The following is a 17,438-nucleotide window of genomic DNA, read 5'->3' as shown; positions in this document are numbered from 1 at the left end:
GAGCAGAATGTGATCTTCATCCCCAGGCAACACCATGTGCTCCACTTACATGTATCTGTAGGTCTTGGCACAGGTGTTGGCCCAGAAATCTCTGGTTCCCAAACACATCTCACCAGGTTTGGTGGCTAGCAATTCCTCCACTGACTTTCCTGAGAGTCAAGCTCAGGCTCACTTACAGAAGTGGGCTGAGGCAGTTTGGGCCTCAGTGAAAGACCAGCCACACTCTTAATCTGACTTTGCAGAGAGCTGAGGGTCTTGCTTTGCTTTGCACAAGGAAGAAGAGCAGTGCGTGCACTCAGACTCACCTGGAGCTCCCTGCTGTTGGTTTCTTAAGTCCCAACTCTTCACACTGGGCCTCATAAATCTGATTCATAGTACTGTTGCCCAGCTCACACATCAGCTGCAATACAACAGGGAATGAATTAAATCCTCTGGTGAGGAGCTCCTTTCCCTCTCATTGAACGTGCCACCAAGCCTGACTCCTTCCATGCCCACCATCTGCCTCTCTCTTGCCATTAAAAGCCAACACTCACTTTCAGTAACTCAGGCTCCCAGGAATCAAGTGTCAGTGATCGGACCTTGGAGCAGTGAACACCCAGACTCCTATTTATTCAAAAAGAAGTAAAAAGGATCAGTTACACACCTCAGAACTGCTCATGCCTCATAAGATGAGCAAGCTGAGTCCAGGCCTTACACATTTATCTATACAGATGAAACTACAGCAGTGAGGTTTATCCCTATGCACACACTATTACTTCTGAATCTATTTGCACAAAGACCACAATAAGTTAGAATTCAGGCTCCAGTTTATTTGTTTGTTTTTTCCAGGATCAAAGTACCTGTGGATGCCAGAGCACTCAATGCACAGCAGGATGCCCAGGTTGATGCTGGCCCAGCGGGGGTCGGGCTGCCCGCAGTCGCAGCACTGATCGTTCCCGGGGATGCTCTGCACCCTCTGCAGGATGCTCTCTCCTTTCACACTACGCTCCCGGGAGTCGGTAGCAGAATCGATGCTGCTGGTTGATGGGGAAGCAGTCCGGTCCAGTCTCTGCAGGGAAATAAAAGGGTTCTAGGAGTCTGCAAAGCACTGTGAAGCAAACCAGAGCTTTGCATAGCAGAGGCATTTGATGAGAAGCAATACCCAAATTAAAAAATAGGGGCTAGACCAAGAAGGGAAGTGGTAAAGCCTCACTAATGTCTATTATTGCCCTGAGATGGCACTACGAGGAAAATAACCTCTTTTCCACCAGAGAAAAAAAACCTCCTAGAGGAATATCAATCCAGAGACTGATGGCAAGAAAGTCAAGATGGCAGGGCTTTGCCCTGATTTTCTCTCAGCCCAACTTTTTAGTGGCTTTGGTGAACAGTTATTGCCTTTAAGGGTGAACAAATGCTTCCTTGCAATAATTGCTGGGAGTTAGCACTGACATCAGCTCCCTTCTTGTGGGCAGCTCCCTTCCAAATTCCATTCATGCATCCTGGACCTGCCACAGCCCAAAAGCTCACTGCCAGGGCTCTGAGACACAATGATGGATCTTTCATGCCTCCCTTACTCACTTCAATGTAGTAGCTGTCAGGGCTCTCCCTGTAAGCAGAAGCAATGCTAGCCTGGACAGCCTGAATCCAAGCCTGACGCAGCTTCTCCGAGTCAGCCTGCAGCATGCAGCTCCTAGGAAGGAAGGAAAGAAGTTGCAAAGAGCAAAAAAAAAAAAAAACCAACAGGGTACACATTTTGGTCAAAATTGTTCCACTTCATCCTTGGCATGGCTGTTCCACGGGGGGCAGCACCTTGACTGGACAGGTAAATGGTCAAAAATTAAGCTTACAAGTTTGTACTGCCAGAGGTGCTCCCTCCTCTGAAGAACTCCTGGCAGGTCTGACAGCTGTTTTGGAAAAACTGACCACTGCCAGGGTCACTCTAAGTATATCAGCTCTGTGTGGCCTAGATTTGGCTTGTGTCTCATGTGGTTTTCACTGATGTCTCATGAACTTCATAAGGACTCTGGAACACAGGCAACAGCATCTCCCCGTCGACATTTAACAGCCCAGGGCAGCAGCTGTTCAAATATAATCTCTTGCAGTTCCACATACAAGAGGATGCCACCAAACTTACTTGGTAGGTGAGACAACCTCAAAGCAAAACCTCCTCTCTATGTCTTCACATGGCTTGACAGTACAGAGCCTCAGGTCTTCCACCACCACCGTGAGGACATCCTGAAAGGGTGAGAAGAGGTAGCTTTGTTGGTTTGCTGGACCTGTGTCATAACCAGAGCTCTCAGAAAGCTCCTTTCCAAACCCTGCTTGTAAGCATGAGACCAGAAAGAGCAGAGCCAGCCCACCAGCAGCTCACACCTACAGGACCAAAACATGGGAGAAGATGCAGGAGAAGTGACAGCCTGCCAGGGGACTCTCCCAGTTGCCTTTGCTCAACAGAAACATTTAAATCACCGCTTAGTGAAACACCATCTTCTGCCACGTAGTTCTCAGCACAGCCCAACTTTGGAGCATAACAGTGCCTGAATGGGGTTTTCTGTCCCTCTGATCCAATTCCCCTCCTCACTCCTTCCATCCCACCCCCCTGCCATGGATGTCCCTGGCAGAGCAGGACACCAGACAAGTTGGTTAATCTGCTGGTGCCATCTGGGGTAGCCTCACTGACCTTTAGCTTCTTCTGGTACACCAGCTGACTGTTCTGTATGGAGAACCACCTCCTGAGGGCAGACAGACAGACAGACATCAGAACAAACAAACAGCAGAACTACAGAGAGGCAGTTTGTCCTGCAGCAGAGCAGGATATCTGCATTTAAATAGAGTGCCATTTATTCCAAGAAGCTGGAAAGTAATGTCAGCAGAAAAAATACGCGGTACAGAAGGTCCATGTGATGCTGATAGAAAAGCTATTACCCTGTTGTCTTTATCTCTGGTGCTAAATCCAACCCCCCAACTCAATTCCTCACCAGGATACAGCCTAGGATTTAGAAACCTGATCAGCTTTGGGGAGAGCAAGGGAAGCCACAACCACTGTTAAGCTCTGGGAAGGTGGCACTGGAATACCTGAGTATAAAGAGACAGAGGCTTGCAGCAAGCTGTTATTTAGAGCATGTATCACACACTGTTTGAAGAAGAACCAGGCTCCCTGGGAAAATGAGATGAGACAGGGTTCACTTGCATTTGTCATTGCTGAAATACTGAACAGAGAGAAGACAACAAAAGGACTTGGCATGTCTGTGGATAAATGGGAAAATACAGGTAACTGGAGGCCATCCCATCCATAGAGGAGGCCTTTTGATGAGTCCTGCATCATTCTGAGCTGCTGTGACAGCAGCAGTCGGGCAGAACATCTCAGGTTCAGGTCTCTGCTCCTTGCAGCTGTGTTCTCCTGCTCACCACCCTTGAGCAGACACTTCTGCCCATGTGCCTCTCAGCCCACAGCCTGAACGATGGATTTTGCTCTTCTTCAGCCTGTCCCCTCCTTCTCACACAATTGGGAGGCACTAACAGGGCATAGCTGAGTGACAGCAAGAAAGTGATGAGTAGGCTGCAGGAGCTATGAATAGCTAAGGTATGGATAGATAGAGCTGAGAGTGGGTGGGAGAGAGGAGATTGAGACGGCTGTGGGGAGGATACAGATTGTGCATGGCTGGGATGGAGGAGGATCCAGGGAGAACAGGTGGGATTTGGGGGACAGGGAAAATCTGAAACCCTAACACTACTTCAGGCATCAGGAAAAGCAGAAAGTCCCTCTGGACTAAGTGTCCTTTGGAGTGACCCTGGAATTCACAGCCAGGGGGGCTGCCAGGAGAAGGGAGTTGACTCAAACCCTTCATCTCTATCACAAGAATCAAGCACAGGTCTTGACATTAGCCTGACACTTTGGGATGACCTTCTGCTCCACAAAAACATATGGTGTCAGCAAAAGCAGCCATGCTATGGACCAAGACCATACTTTGGAGACCCCAAGCAAAACCCTAAAAAGTTGATAAAAAATCAGCTAAGAAACCTTCCCAGAGCAAGAGTTTGTGAGCACTGACATCAGACACTGAGCTGCAATGCTTTGTAGCTGCTGCTGTGGTTTCTGGCTCCTTCAAGTGCAAGCTTAGTACTTAACTGTCAGAGAGCCTGAGGGATAACTCAATTATACTAAATTTGCATGGAATCTCCACAGTACTAGAAAAAGCTTCAGAGAGAAGGAATCACTCATCAATTCAGAGATCTCAAATAATTTCAGGTCTTTTTTTCCATGCATGTGCATGATAAACTGTTAACTGAACCGTTTAGTGATTATTTATTCCAAAGTCTAGCAACACTCCATTTCAGCATTGCTGTGGTGTATGCTTTGAATGTATTCCATCTCCAAGTAAAAGATCTCTTGATATTGTATGATTTCCCAGTTACGTGAGAGGAGGAAATGTAGGTCAAAAGGGCACTGATCTCATGCATTAGAAACTCACTGGAAGGGTCTCAATCCGTTTGTACAACCATATATGAAACCCCTTGAGTATCTCAAGGGAAACTAAACACACAAATATTGAGCAAGGCTAGAACATTAAACCTCTGCTTCCACTTCCGGAAGCTCTCTGGCAGCTGTGGAGACTCCTGCCTAGCACAGGAGACATACGAGCCTGGCATTCCCAGTGACCTGTCAGATGAAATATTTATCAATTATTAAGACCAGGAGCAGTGCACAGAAGCCATTTCTCAGCTCCTGGCAGTACAGCTGATATTTCCACTCTCACATAAGTCCCCATCGCAGAATAGTCAGGTTTGATACCCATGGCATATCCCACTGTGTCTGGGATTCCTCTCAATTGTTATGAATTTAGAGATTTCCCAGGGCAAGACTCCATGCCTGACCATCCTCACAGTAAAAAAAGCAGTTCTTTGTTATCAGATGAAGTTTCCCAATTTTAATATGCACCCATGTGTCATCTTTGTGGCTCTTCACTCAGCCCTTCCTGGTAAGTCTGTATCTATCTTGTGAAGATAGATATCTATCTATCTGTGGAGCCCAGAACTGGACACAGTACTCCAGATGTGGCCTCACCAGTGCTGAGGAGAAATTAATGATCACCTCCTTCAACCTGTGTGTAAAAGCCTCCTAAGAGAAAACTCCTTGTATGCAGAAACTATCAAACCAACCTCATTTTAGCCAGAATCCTTCCAGGGGTGACGACAGTTGTTACAAAATCTCACTCAAGTTGAGGTGTGTACCTGTGCAGGCAATATTGGCTGTTTTCAGAGTTTTAGCTCAAATATCAAATGGAATCTGAGCTCTTACTCACCGGTTCCATGTTTTGAAAGCATTGCTAGCTCTCTTGAAGAGGTAACCTTCCATGACCACTCCATTTGGGGCATCAACATTAAACTCCACCTTTGAGTCATCGTAGGAGAAGTCCTGCAAATAAAAAGAGACAGACTGTAATGTGACTGCCCTCTCTAGTGTCACTTAGTGTCACTAAGATGGAGATGGGTCTTATCAAAGCATCAAGGGAAAAACATCTAAGTCAAGATGCTACTGTTCATGCAGAGCTGCCTGTCACAGCACGTCTAGGAGATTTGGACTAGACAATCTCTAGAGGTCTCTTCCCACTGATAATTCTGTGATTCTGTGATGTCCCTGTGCCTCAGTGGGCTGCAACTATGAATAATCCTATTCCGGTTAGCTTATCTGTCCCTGTTGTTTGGAGTAAAGTACTATCATGCTGTACTTCCCTCCTCTGGTAGCTGATAAGGAGAAAGGCAGGTGGCTTATCATCATGAGGGCTATAAATTCCCCATATTGGGGCAGCCTGCAATGAGAAATAAAGCAACAGAGGTGCTTTTCACCAGCCACATGAGTTTGCAGTGCTGCTGCCACCTCTCTGTTCTGCAAGGGACCAGGAACAGACCAGACCTCAGCCTGTTCGTACAAGGAAAAAGGGCAGGATGATTTTTAGAGAGGAAGACTTATAAATTCCATTTTCATTAGCTACAAACATGTGCTACCTCAAATCTGCACTCACTTGATTCTCTGTGCTCGCAGTCAAAGCTGATTTGTCAGGTTTGGCACTGATTCATCAGCGCTCATGGATTCTGACAGCTGGAAAGCAAGACACAGAGCAGAGAGGAAGGCAGCTGCTCTCACAGAAGATGGGATCCTTCTCCCTGGGCAAGGCTCTGCCTCTTTCCCACGAGAAACTAGGTCAGCAAACCTCCCTGCCTTTCCCCTTGAAGCCGGGGCATGAAGGCACATTGTCCCTTCATACACTGATTCCACTCTTACCAGGTGTTCTCCCTACACCTCTTCGTCTCTTGCACACACATATTTCCCCCTGTACTACTTGGTGCAACGAGACAACAGTGCAGTGAAAACATCCCCATTAACTGAAGTGCCTTTCCTAGCTCAGCATCTGAAGAGCCTTGTGCTGCTGTGTTGCTAGGCAACCTGCACTTCACTCTCATTAAGATGAGTTATTTTCATGTTCAGAGATGCAAGCTTGCCTGGAAGGTGTCATAATAAGAATAATAGTGATACACAAGGAGGAGATATAACGGGACAGGACTGAGTCATTCCTTGGAAAGGCAGCATGATGCCCAATTAGACACTAGAAACCACTGTAAGACTCCCAGTTAAGAGAGGTCTGCTCAGCCACAATTATATTTTCCTGCCATAAAAGGGGTGAATCCCATGGCGGTCCTCTGCTGCAGATGTCTTTCATGTATGTGTTGCAAATAAAGGCTAGAGGGAATTTTCCTCTAACTCAGATACTTGAATGTGTGTAGAGCTGCTCCAAAGTGACAGTTCTATAAATTTGATGAGAATCTGCACTGTTTTACAATAAATAATGCAAATATCCAAACATCTGGACCTTGTCAAGAAGTGTACAGCAAATGTAGGGCAAAATCCTTCCAAGCAAGTCTTAAAAGTGATGACTTATCTTCACAGAAGAGGTAAAAACAGGGGGAAGAGTCTCAATATAATCACCTGACTTCTTCAGCTGTCCTTATAAGTAGGAGAAATCAGAAGGAGATATTGCTGTTGAGTGCAGGAGAAACAGATGGGCCCTATACGTCACTAGAGTAAATCCACTAAAAACCAGTGGAGTCAAGCCAGGTGTGAATTTAACCTCATTGATCCTGCACTGTATTGCACATCTCGGCAATCTGAATGGCTAAAGCAGAAGTGTTGAAGGCACCTCCCTGTCAAAGAACTCTAACCTGCACCAAGCCTCGTTTTAGAAAGAGCAAATTACACCCAAATCCACAAAGTGCATCTACAACTAAGATGAGAGAAGCCATCTGGATGATGGCCAAACACAGAAAGAGACTGCTGGGAAGAATGGCTTGTTTTGGCATTACTTCAAAGATGTTTCTCTTCCTTGGTCCTTTGTTTGGAAACATGCCCATATTCTGCTCATATTTCTGCTGGTGTAACCGCTGAGCCACTCCACTGCTACCATCAGAACTACTGCAGGGCACCTGAAGTCTTTGCTGTGAAGTTACTGAGAGACAAATTCAGGGAAAAGGAGGGTGAAAAAAACCCAAAACTAAACAGAAATTACTCCTTCGATCAGCATCATTTTTCCTTTCACCACTAGGCAAAGTCCAGAAGGGAAATGTACAGAAATAGCTCAGGTAGCTGGAAGGCAAAATCATAGCAAGTCCAAGTGGGAAATTTCCAGCATACCAGAGTGAGCTTCAACTCTGGGTTTAAACACTGGATTCCACGGACATCTTCTGGCTGTAGCACAGCGGGGAACTTTATTACCACAGCCATTGAAAAGGGAGGATGCACTTATGGGAAAAAAGTTGCAACCTGATTCCAGGTTAAAGCCAGTTTAGAAGCTACCTGAGGAGATCCTCTTGCCACCGGCACTGAAATACCACGGCAGTGTTGTGGCCACAGCTGGATACACACAGATGTGTGACAATGAATCCCCTTAAATGTCAGATGTGCTCTTAATGTGTCCCTGTGTCTGCCCTATTCATTGACACAATGAGATTTTGACCCTGTCAGCACTGGAAAATAAGTCAGAGCACCCATCAGCTCCCTCCCACATGATGGACACTGCTCCTGGCAGGCACATCACTAAGTCTCTCTGACTCTTACATGGAATGCACCTGAGGACAGTCTGATCCCACAAAGACCTAAGAAATAAAAACCTTCCAGCCTTGTAAGCCAAGCCACAACATCTGGGAGGTGCTGGTGGAGAGGGAATGGATCACCCATTCTACAATATTCAAAGTAACTTGATGCAGCTCTTCCCCTTGACAAAGCAGGGTGAGTGTAAATGTATGATTTTCATCCCTTTCTTTGTCCATTTCCTGTTATACATGAGATTTTAATGCATGGTTTTTAATAAAATACCTTTTCCTGAATTGTCCCCATCACTGCAATGTACACAGAGCAAGCAAGTGTGCTCTAAATAAGTTTGGACTGATTTATTAAGTCTGCATTTAGCACTGCATTGTTTCTGTGATACAAAAAAAAAAAAATAATCCTTGGCACAGAAAAGACTTCCTAGGACTGGGATCTGAAGGGCTTTGGCTCCAGCTGCAGATACAATCAGGATGAGCAACGGCAGTGACACGTTGGATCGCACATTGGAAACAGGAATCAGACATCTTTCAGAATAAAACAAAAAACACATCTCTGCCATCATCTGCTTCCCATTCCCATCACACCAGTCTTGCCTCGCAGTCACTCCCAGTTTCCACAGGAGGCTGCCTGGGAACTGATATTCTTTAGCAGTGACATCACAATGGTTTCCATGGGAACTGACTGAATGCTGCTGAAGCAACAATGAAGTAACACATTCCAAGAGCCACATCCAGAGGGATGGGAAAAAGGATATTAAGGCAGACCCGTTCAAACCAGCAAATGGGAAGCAAAAATCTAGCAATGACACAGATACCTAAAAGAAAAAAAGGAAAAAAAAATCCAGTTTGAAGGTTGCCCCATAGCCCACTCAGAACTCTCTCCTCCATTTCCATGCAGCAGGCAGGGACTGCTTGCATGGCAGGAGCCAGACAAGCTCTTCCCATCATCCCAGCCAGGTTTTAATGCAGATAACACAGTTGATGAAATTAAATAAACCTCCGGTTTCAGTGAACACACTTAATACAAGGAGTGAAGATGCCCCTATCCAGCCCAAAATCCTTGGTGGCAGGAAAGTCCTCCAAGTAAGGAGCCTTGCCCAAGAACAACACTCACTGAAGGAGGAAAGTCTTGTTTATGGGTTCATTTCTCTCCCAAAGAGCTCAAGACCTGGCTGTTAACAGGTTAAGCCTTTCTCTAAAATAGTAAGACTTCCTCAAAATTCTTTAAAATGCAATCACTATGGCAATGACCCTCCCTGAAAAGCTCCCTCCGTGCAATGTGGAAATAATGCTACTGCCCTTTTCTGTGCAGTGTTTTGATTTCTATTGATAGAAGCCACTATCTGAACTAGGCAATTGTGATCAGTGAATCATTTGAGTCCAGTTTTTGGATATTCAGAGAAACACCTTACTACCACACACTCATGTTATTTTATTTTCATTCAATACCACTTAGGATAAATGACAACACAAACAACAGATGCTTTCCCTAGCAGAAAACAAAGGCTTTCTATCCTAAACTGCCCTCTTTACTTAAACAACCAGTGATGCTCATTATCGAACAGTAAAACAACGTACTCCTCCAACATTCCAGATACATCCATGCATTGAAAAGAATTCCTTCTGAAGTTAAGTTAAAAGCTGTATAAGTGGTTTGACTATTGGATTCCAAATAGAGAGCAGGATTCAGAAGAATATTCACATTCTCCACAGATGCACACACACCCCTTTCACACAAACACTGCTGCATGTACACCTTCTGTTCTCTTCTGGTGCCAAATATGTTTTCCACTTTTTCTCTAGCTGATTATTTTTATCTCTGTGTACAATATACTGTGCACAATCAAACAGCCTTGGAAGGAGATGGGATTTGGGCTCCCTCACCTCTGTTACCATTCTGCACAGACAGCTTTCATTCATTCCAGCCAAATCCCAGTCACAGACCTTTTGTTTCTTGAATTTCCTAATGCAAAACAATCTCCCTGCTCCGCAGCTTGCCAGCAGAAGATGCACAGAGATCTGTGCCCTGCCTTGGAGCTTTCCCATCCCCAAAACACAATCAAGCACACTTGCTCTCCTGCAGTAACAAAGCTGCACTTGCTTTTGGGTCACATCAACAAGGTCCTACAAGCAAAATCCTTGCTTCCCCAGGGAAAAGTGCCCTCTAAACTTTCTCTCCGAGTCAAAGCAACCCTGCAGAAGTTTCCTTACCAGAAGGTATTCAAGCCTGCCGAAAATCTTCATGATGCGACCGTCAAGGGTGGTTCTCTGCTCTTGCGTAGAGAGCAGGGAGCAGCTCTGTGTCCTCTCTCTCTCTGTTCCCTCTCTAGAGTAGCATCTCTGCTAAGCACCGTGGGCTGGAAGGAGGGATTTCTTTTGCAGCCCTTTCTCCTTTACCCCTCCTACTCCTTTTTGGGAAGCTTTAAGCTCTGCTGTTGGCTGCAGTCAAGGCAAGAGGCACTGGGGGAAGGAAGCCTGCCCCTGAGGACCACCTGCCTTCCCCTCCTCCTGCCTCCTATTCACAGGCAATCAGCTTAGAGCAAGGGCTAATTACCATACAGCTGACAGGGACGACAGAAGGCAGAGGGAGAAGCCAGGCAACACAGAGCTAAGTTGACAGGAAGATGCTCACCGAATGCCTCCCTGACCTTAACAGAGCCAGGCTTGTCTTTCCTGAGCAGGGGCTGCTTCCCCAGCTGCTGGGAGCAGAACCAGCCCTTGGGCCAGCAATCCCACCCCTAAATATGGGGGCTGAGGTGCCATATGGCCCCCACTTTGTCATCTACCAGCTGTACAAAATGAGGTGGGGAGTTCTGCCCCAGCACTCCTCCAATGACTACAGGCTGGGAGTAGGCTGCAAAGGAGCTTTTATATAGCCCTGTCTTCTGCTTCCAGAGACTGACCTGTTTTGCTGCAGTGGAAAGATTCAGGAAAGTCAGGATCTGCAGGGGAGGACTGGTTTAAACCTTACCATTTCCCACTAAAAAAAAATATTCCTAGGTCTGTGCCTTCCAGTGCTAACTTCTCCAAACTTTTTCTCCAACCTGTGCAGGACCTGTGTGTCTTTGTGCATCCACCTGAAGCATACAAAGTCATTATTATGTATGGTTTAAGACTGTTCAAGTCAGCACATGAGGAAAGTGTGAAGGTCCAAGCAACCTCAGGCTTTGCAAAAACATATTCCACACTGCAGTCTTTGCACACCTGCATCCCACACACAGCCAGGAGAAAGATATCCCCAGACTTCATGGTTGAACTTCTTTGCACACCAGTAGAGTATACAAAATATTTATTGTAGCCCATAAAAACTGAGACTCCTCCTCTTGCTGATCTTATTGGAACCCTTTTTTTTTTTTTGCATAAGTAAATGTTTCCATTTGAAGTGTGAAGCAGCAAATGGAGCTCTTGAAGATTTTGGAGCTAGGAAAGCAGAGAGGGCAGTGGCTAAAATGACAGCTTGAAATGACAGCTGCCCCAGGAATCTGCCTCAAAGGTAGCAGATGTCCCATAAGAGATAAGCAAAGCATGGCATAGAAAAAGGCACCTAAATTGCAGGATTGAAGAAAATAGTCAAGATGTGTGCTGAGCTTTTCTCTCCTAACAAATTTACTTTAAATGCTAATGAAACAAAGTGCCACAGATCATGAACTTGGGTCTTAGAAGGCTGCCCCCCATGCTTCACAAAGCTGCCCAAAGCCAATTCAATTCCCTGTCTTCAGAATCCACACAGCTCCCCCACCCCAAGAACACTTTAAAATCTGTTACTTAAACTGGATTCCTTCCCTTTCTATCATGCCTTAGCAGGTTGTTTGGGAAGACACTGTATTAAGGGAAAAAACCCAAACTTCTGCTACTCTAATTAAGCACTACCAAATCTCCAATTTTTTCAAGAGATCAGAGGGTATTCTGGGCTCACCATGAAGCCATCTATTCGAATAAGTGCTGTGGTCCCTTTGGAGCTGTAAGGATGCTCCCCAGCTCCAGAGTGCCATGCTCCATTGGAAAGGGAGGAGCAGCACAGACTGAGAGTAGCTGAAAAGCAGCCTCATTGCCAGTCTGGAAAGTTTAAATCCTAAATTGCAGCAAAGATGTTCAGCTCTCCTACAAGCTTATGCACACAGAGAGCCACAGCTCTGTGCATATGGAACCTGGTGAAGATTAATTGCTTGGTCTACCCCTTGGAACCTGACCTCTGCTTCATTCCCTGCTAGTCCAGGCATCGAAGCCACATAAAGAGATTTAACTGAAATGCACTTCTGTAGAGAGATTTTCCACGTTCCCCTGAATGAAGTCATCACTTCAGCAGAGTCCCAGAGGAACTGGGAGCTCACAAATGAATTTACCCCTCCCTCCCCTCAGAACACTTGACCAGAAGAAGCATAAACACAGGCTGATTCACAGGGAATGTCTGTCATTATCTTTCAAACCCAGTTACATTTCCATCTCCTGGGTTGTGACATTTTTGAGAGAGCATTAGAAAGGAAACAACAGCCACTTAAGATTTCCTCCTGTTAAGAAGTACTGATCCACACAAGTGCCTGCCAGACTCCTCAGTGATGCCTACATTGGGCTCACCACCAGATAATTCTCAGTGCTCTCTGAAATCCCCTCTTACTATGCCCAGAGAGCAAAAGAATGTGTGTGAGTGTGTGTGTGTCTGTGTTCAATGTCCACCCACAACCAGCAGTGTCACAGCATTCATCTTATAGTCAGGTTTCTCTGATTTGCTTTCAAAGGCAGAACTTTGTAAACAGCCACAGCAGCAAAGTGCTAATTCTGAGACATGAAGGAAATACATGCGGTTACTCACCTGCAGGAGGGTCTGCAGAGGCAGGTCAGCAATCCATGGAACAGAGAAGAAAAATAAAAAACCCAATTAGTTTATGTTTCTGCAGGCCTTGGATTTGGAATCATTGCCAGATGAGTGGTCTGGAAAACCAGAGTCCAAGTCAGAAGACACACACTAATGCTACCCTAGCTAGAGATTCCAGGGCTTGCCAGATAAAAGCTGGCCTGCTCAGCTAGGGGAAGGATTTGAGATGAGGGAGAGAAGAATAGAAGTGGGAGAGAAGTGCTCTAATCTCTTCCAAAAAACAGCTCTGCTTTGCAATCAAACTGGTTTCACAGGCAATTACAAACTACATCCACTCCTCTATCTCAGAATCATTTACAGAACACGAACCTTTCAATATTCCCACATCCTCAGTAGCAAAGAGAGACAAAGAATAGCAGGAAGGCTTGCTCAGAGGCAGAGCAGCTCAGTGGCAGGGCTGGGAAAACAGCCTTGGTGCCTGTGTCCCTCTCTTGTGTACTCAATGTCTTGTCAGCAGCTGAATGCCCTGCATTTGACCAGGACAACCTACTAGCTGGACCTCCCAGCATCCACAAGGTTATTACACTCATCTTAACAGCTCCTGCTCCTACTGCTCCAGGCTGTGAAGGACTAACACAGCCCCTCACCAGATGGCAGTTACTGCTGTGATTGAGAAAACCACAATGATGGAGAGAAGTGCACCAAGCTGCAGCCCTAGGACTCACCCTCTGCTGGATCATGGCATGCTTGTGCTCCATCTCCCTCTTCTCCACTGCAGAATCAATCACCAGCTGGTCCAGCTAAGGGCAGGGAGGAGAACACCAAATATAAGAGTCATGATGGAGGTTTATGAGCCACTATGCATCTCTGCTTCTCTGCCCTGGGATTACACCAGCCCTACCCAACACCATAAATCCCCACAGTAGGGGAAAAGGGCTGTGTTTGGGTACGCACTGAAAGTAACCATAGTTCTTGGCTGCTGCTCCACAGTGCTCAGCCAACAAGGAGGGTGCTCTGACCACTCCCTTATTACAAAGTATGGTGGCTGGGCAGGGAAGAGGATGGATATTCTTTCAGGACAATGGAAGCAGGCAGACTGAGGCAACCATATTCCTTGTCCCCTCACCTCTGTGGCTAGTTTCTTCATATAAGGGTCCAGTTCATGGAGAAGACTGTAGCCCTGCTGGAAGAAGGTGTACTGGGCATGCATGAAGGACAGCATCTGGGGAGGGAAACAACAGCCAGGTCACAACAGGTTCTGGAACAGAGTGTGAAAAGTCCCTATCCCTTATTACAAAAAAAAAAAAAAAAAAAAGAAAAAAGTCTCTTGGGTCTAACTCTTTCCACTACCAAAGCAAACTATCTATTAGATGCTTCTCCCTCTTTTCTTCCTCTCAAATCCTTCCACACTGTCAGCTAACCCTTGTTGTGAGCACAAAGCAGCAAAAGCAGTGTCCTTCACCCTGCAAGTCCCCTTCAGTTCTTGTCTGTGGAGTATCTCACTGGTCCTTCATTCTCCCCTCTTGGAGCATACCTGCAGCCCCCAGAGCAGTCCCAGACAGTATCTCCAGGGCAGACCAAGGAGTCAGTATGTGGACCCATGCAACCTGCAATGGGGAGGGCTGCCTTTCATTGAGAGCAGCCACAGGAAACACACAGAGCCCTTACCGCATCCAAGATTTCAAATTTCTTCTTGGCCTGCAGGACATTGATCTGTGAAGGAACGAAGAGAAGACACTCAGCACCAGCAGCATTAAGCAGTCATGAAGATCTAAGTGCAAACTTAGCACTGCAAAACCCCTGGCAGCGAACTACAAACTATGCAAGGACAGTTCCAGAAAGTTAAATTTCTGAAGAGACAGTTCTGGTGAGTTCCAGGTGGAATAAAAGGGGCAACAGCATAGATGCCCTTTCTGACTTGGGCTGTAAGGTCACTGCTAGATTGTGTCTGTGCATAGGTTGACCACAAACAGGGGCTTCAGAGGGCAGTTTGCCATCATATGAAGTAGAATAAAGTAATAGTTGCCCTCCCTTAATAGTTGAATTAAGAACCCTACGTTCTTAATTCAATACCAAAGGATGTCTGGACAAGTTCATATATATGCATTTCAATACTGATGGTTTAGACTGCAACCTTGCAGTGAACCAACAGGGAAAACTCCACTAACACTGGATCAGCAATGAAAGGAATTCTTCTTTGTTAGTGAAGGGAGCTTACTATAGCATGACCTTGCCAGCAAATACAGTTGCAATCATGTCTAAATCCTAAAACTGCAATCCTAGAGGAGGATCAATGATGTGCATGAATATACTTTCAGGGAAGAGCATTGCTGTCCTATCCAGCTGCCAGAGCTTGTGACATCAGAGACTGCCTCATGATCAGACAGAACATGTTGGCAGATGGTCTTGGTTCAGTGCTGCAGGAGTGACAGCTAGTAGAGACACATGAGTCAATATTAACAGAATTTGTCTGCTGCCTGAGAGGACAGGCACCTCTCACCCACTGCCTGAGAGGACAAACCTGACATGAAGCCTATGAACAAGTAAAAAATTCCCTGACAATTATGGGTGCAGTGAGTGAGTGCTCCCTGCTGGGAGTGCCTTTCTACTGGGAAGAGAAATTCAGTCTAAGGCAAATGTGTACCATTTCTCTTACTGAATAAAATTATTAAGTTTTTCTTTCTCATGTACATGGCAGCACCAACCTGCAACACATAGTCCAGCGCCAGATGCCGGAAACACTTTCTGGTTATGGTCAAGGTGCCTGTGGCCTCTTCCACTTCATGAGGTTTGTGTCGAGGTGCCTGGGCATTCTTCACCAGAGAAATTTCCATGTCCTCCCTCACCTTGTCAAACTGCTTCTTGGTTTCCTTGAACTTCCGGACATCACTGGAACCCAAAGATCATCCAGATGGTGAGAATATTTGTTACAAAGCAACCAGAAGACTGCTGATACCAGCAGAGCAGGGAGAGATGCAGCCAGGTATACTATGATCACTCTCAGGAGATCCTGCTCCAGATGCTCCTGGGATTCTAACCCACCATGTCCATCTGGACTGACTCCAGATTAACTGCAGGCAGACTTTCTTTAGAGAGAGTTGGCAAGGAACAACACAGGAGCTTACATACTACCTTCAAAGCCTTAAGGAAATTCTCCAAGCCAGCCCTAAAGATAGCCCTCAGCTGTTCTCAGTGGTGAGAAGAGCATTTCAGAACCTACCTGTGAATACACATGCTTCCTATTTTGCTTTGTGATAAGAGTAAAATCAGCTATTTTCAAATTCAGGACAGGGAATTCAACTAGGGCAGCCAGACCCTACCTGAATGTGCACCTCTAGCTGGCTCTGTCTGGTCTGACTGTAAAATCCAGACATTTGACTATTCTTTCCCCCTTTTATAACAGACATTGTTGTGTTCATTGTGTTCATTGTTCATTGTTGTGTGCATTCAAAAATACACAATTTGTAATATGACCTTTCAGTTTTATTTATACCTAGAGACCTCACATGGGATCAGGGGCTCTGCAGGGCCAAGGTTATGAAGACAGAGCTACAAACAGGTTGTTGGGATTTTTTTGTAGTTACTTTGTTTTGGTTTGGGGTTTTTTGTTTAATTAAATAGCAGGTATCATTCAGGCAGGCCTTGATTTGAGTTGTATGACCACATAGAAGTGAGGACAGCCATTCCTGAAAAATCAGCTTTTACAAGCATCCCTGGTTATTCAGAAGCTGAAAACAACAATGCTGACTTACAGCAGCGGTAACACAAACACTTCATTCTCTGTCCAGAGGAGCTCTGTTTACCTCAAGTATAAATTTTTATAACTTAAAGTAGTTAGAAATTAAAGAGCTGTTAGAAATTAAGTAGCATCCATTTGTTCTCTGCTCTAGGGAAGAAGAGCCTCAATTGAAGATGACAGTCAGAGCTCTGCCCTGTGGCAAACTCTTTGAAGTTGCATATAGTTATGTATGGATCAGCCTCTGGCCAAGAAAATCTCCCATGGGCAGGTGCAGCAAGAATAAATGAGAAGAGAGGTGACTGGATTACTGTTCTGGTGGTTGCAGCTTCTTCACATTGCCCTCAGCGCTCAGCACTGCTGAGTTCCATGGCCATCCAGCTCCATTCAAAGAACAAGATCACTTCTTGGGTCATCTGCAGCAAAGGGCTGTGGGGATTTTACACAGCTTTTGATCCAGCTTGGAGAATGGTTTCCTCATCCCTGCATATTCCCAGTGGAAAGGGGCAGGAGTTTGGAGATGTGATAGTGCTGGAAATTCTCAGCTAGCTCCACACCAGGCTGCAGCAGGTGACTGCAACCTCAAGACTCAGCTTAACAAAGCTCTCCTAAAACCCTCCACTCTGCAAGGTTTGTGGCTTGGCAGTCACAGAGCACTTGGCTAGTGACAGCAGGGGCAGGGCAAGCCTCTCCTGTGTGCATCACACAAACCAGGCAAAGACCTTCAGGGTTTGGGGACAGGGTGGGCAGGTTGAAGGGTAAATATTGCCCTCAGATATGTGTGAAGAGCACAGGTCCCATTGCTCCTGT

The 17,438-nt window shown here is 45.9% G+C and overlaps 1 protein-coding gene across 3 annotated transcripts in view; it reads right to left on the bottom strand.

The window, feature by feature from the left end:
• Positions 1-17,438, bottom strand: part of ACAP3 (ArfGAP with coiled-coil, ankyrin repeat and PH domains 3) — a 67,732-nt gene that overhangs the window by 6,475 nt on the left and 43,819 nt on the right. For 2 of the 3 annotated variants that reach the window (XM_071766680.1, XM_071766681.1), the window contains exons 6-17: positions 15,598-15,781; positions 14,561-14,605; positions 14,019-14,114; positions 13,618-13,692; positions 12,890-12,901; positions 5,283-5,395; positions 2,660-2,711; positions 2,114-2,214; positions 1,558-1,669; positions 840-1,048; positions 534-603; positions 306-400 (exon numbers count right to left, since the gene is read on the bottom strand). In XM_071766680.1, coding sequence (XP_071622781.1) covers positions 306-400; positions 534-603; positions 840-1,048; positions 1,558-1,669; positions 2,114-2,214; positions 2,660-2,711; positions 5,283-5,395; positions 12,890-12,901; positions 13,618-13,692; positions 14,019-14,114; positions 14,561-14,605; positions 15,598-15,781 — 1,164 coding nt within the window. Of the gene's footprint in view, positions 1-305; positions 401-533; positions 604-839; positions 1,049-1,557; positions 1,670-2,113; positions 2,215-2,659; positions 2,712-5,282; positions 5,417-12,889; positions 12,902-13,617; positions 13,693-14,018; positions 14,115-14,560; positions 14,606-15,597; positions 15,782-17,438 lie in introns of all 3 variants that reach the window. The other variant, XM_071766679.1, reaches the window with a different exon arrangement.

This window comes from Heliangelus exortis, chromosome 23, assembly GCF_036169615.1.
Source record: "Heliangelus exortis chromosome 23, bHelExo1.hap1, whole genome shotgun sequence".
Taxonomy (NCBI): domain Eukaryota; kingdom Metazoa; phylum Chordata; class Aves; order Apodiformes; family Trochilidae; genus Heliangelus; species Heliangelus exortis.
Note: the sequence above shows the minus strand (reverse complement) of the source record. Positions and strands in the feature narration are given on the sequence as shown.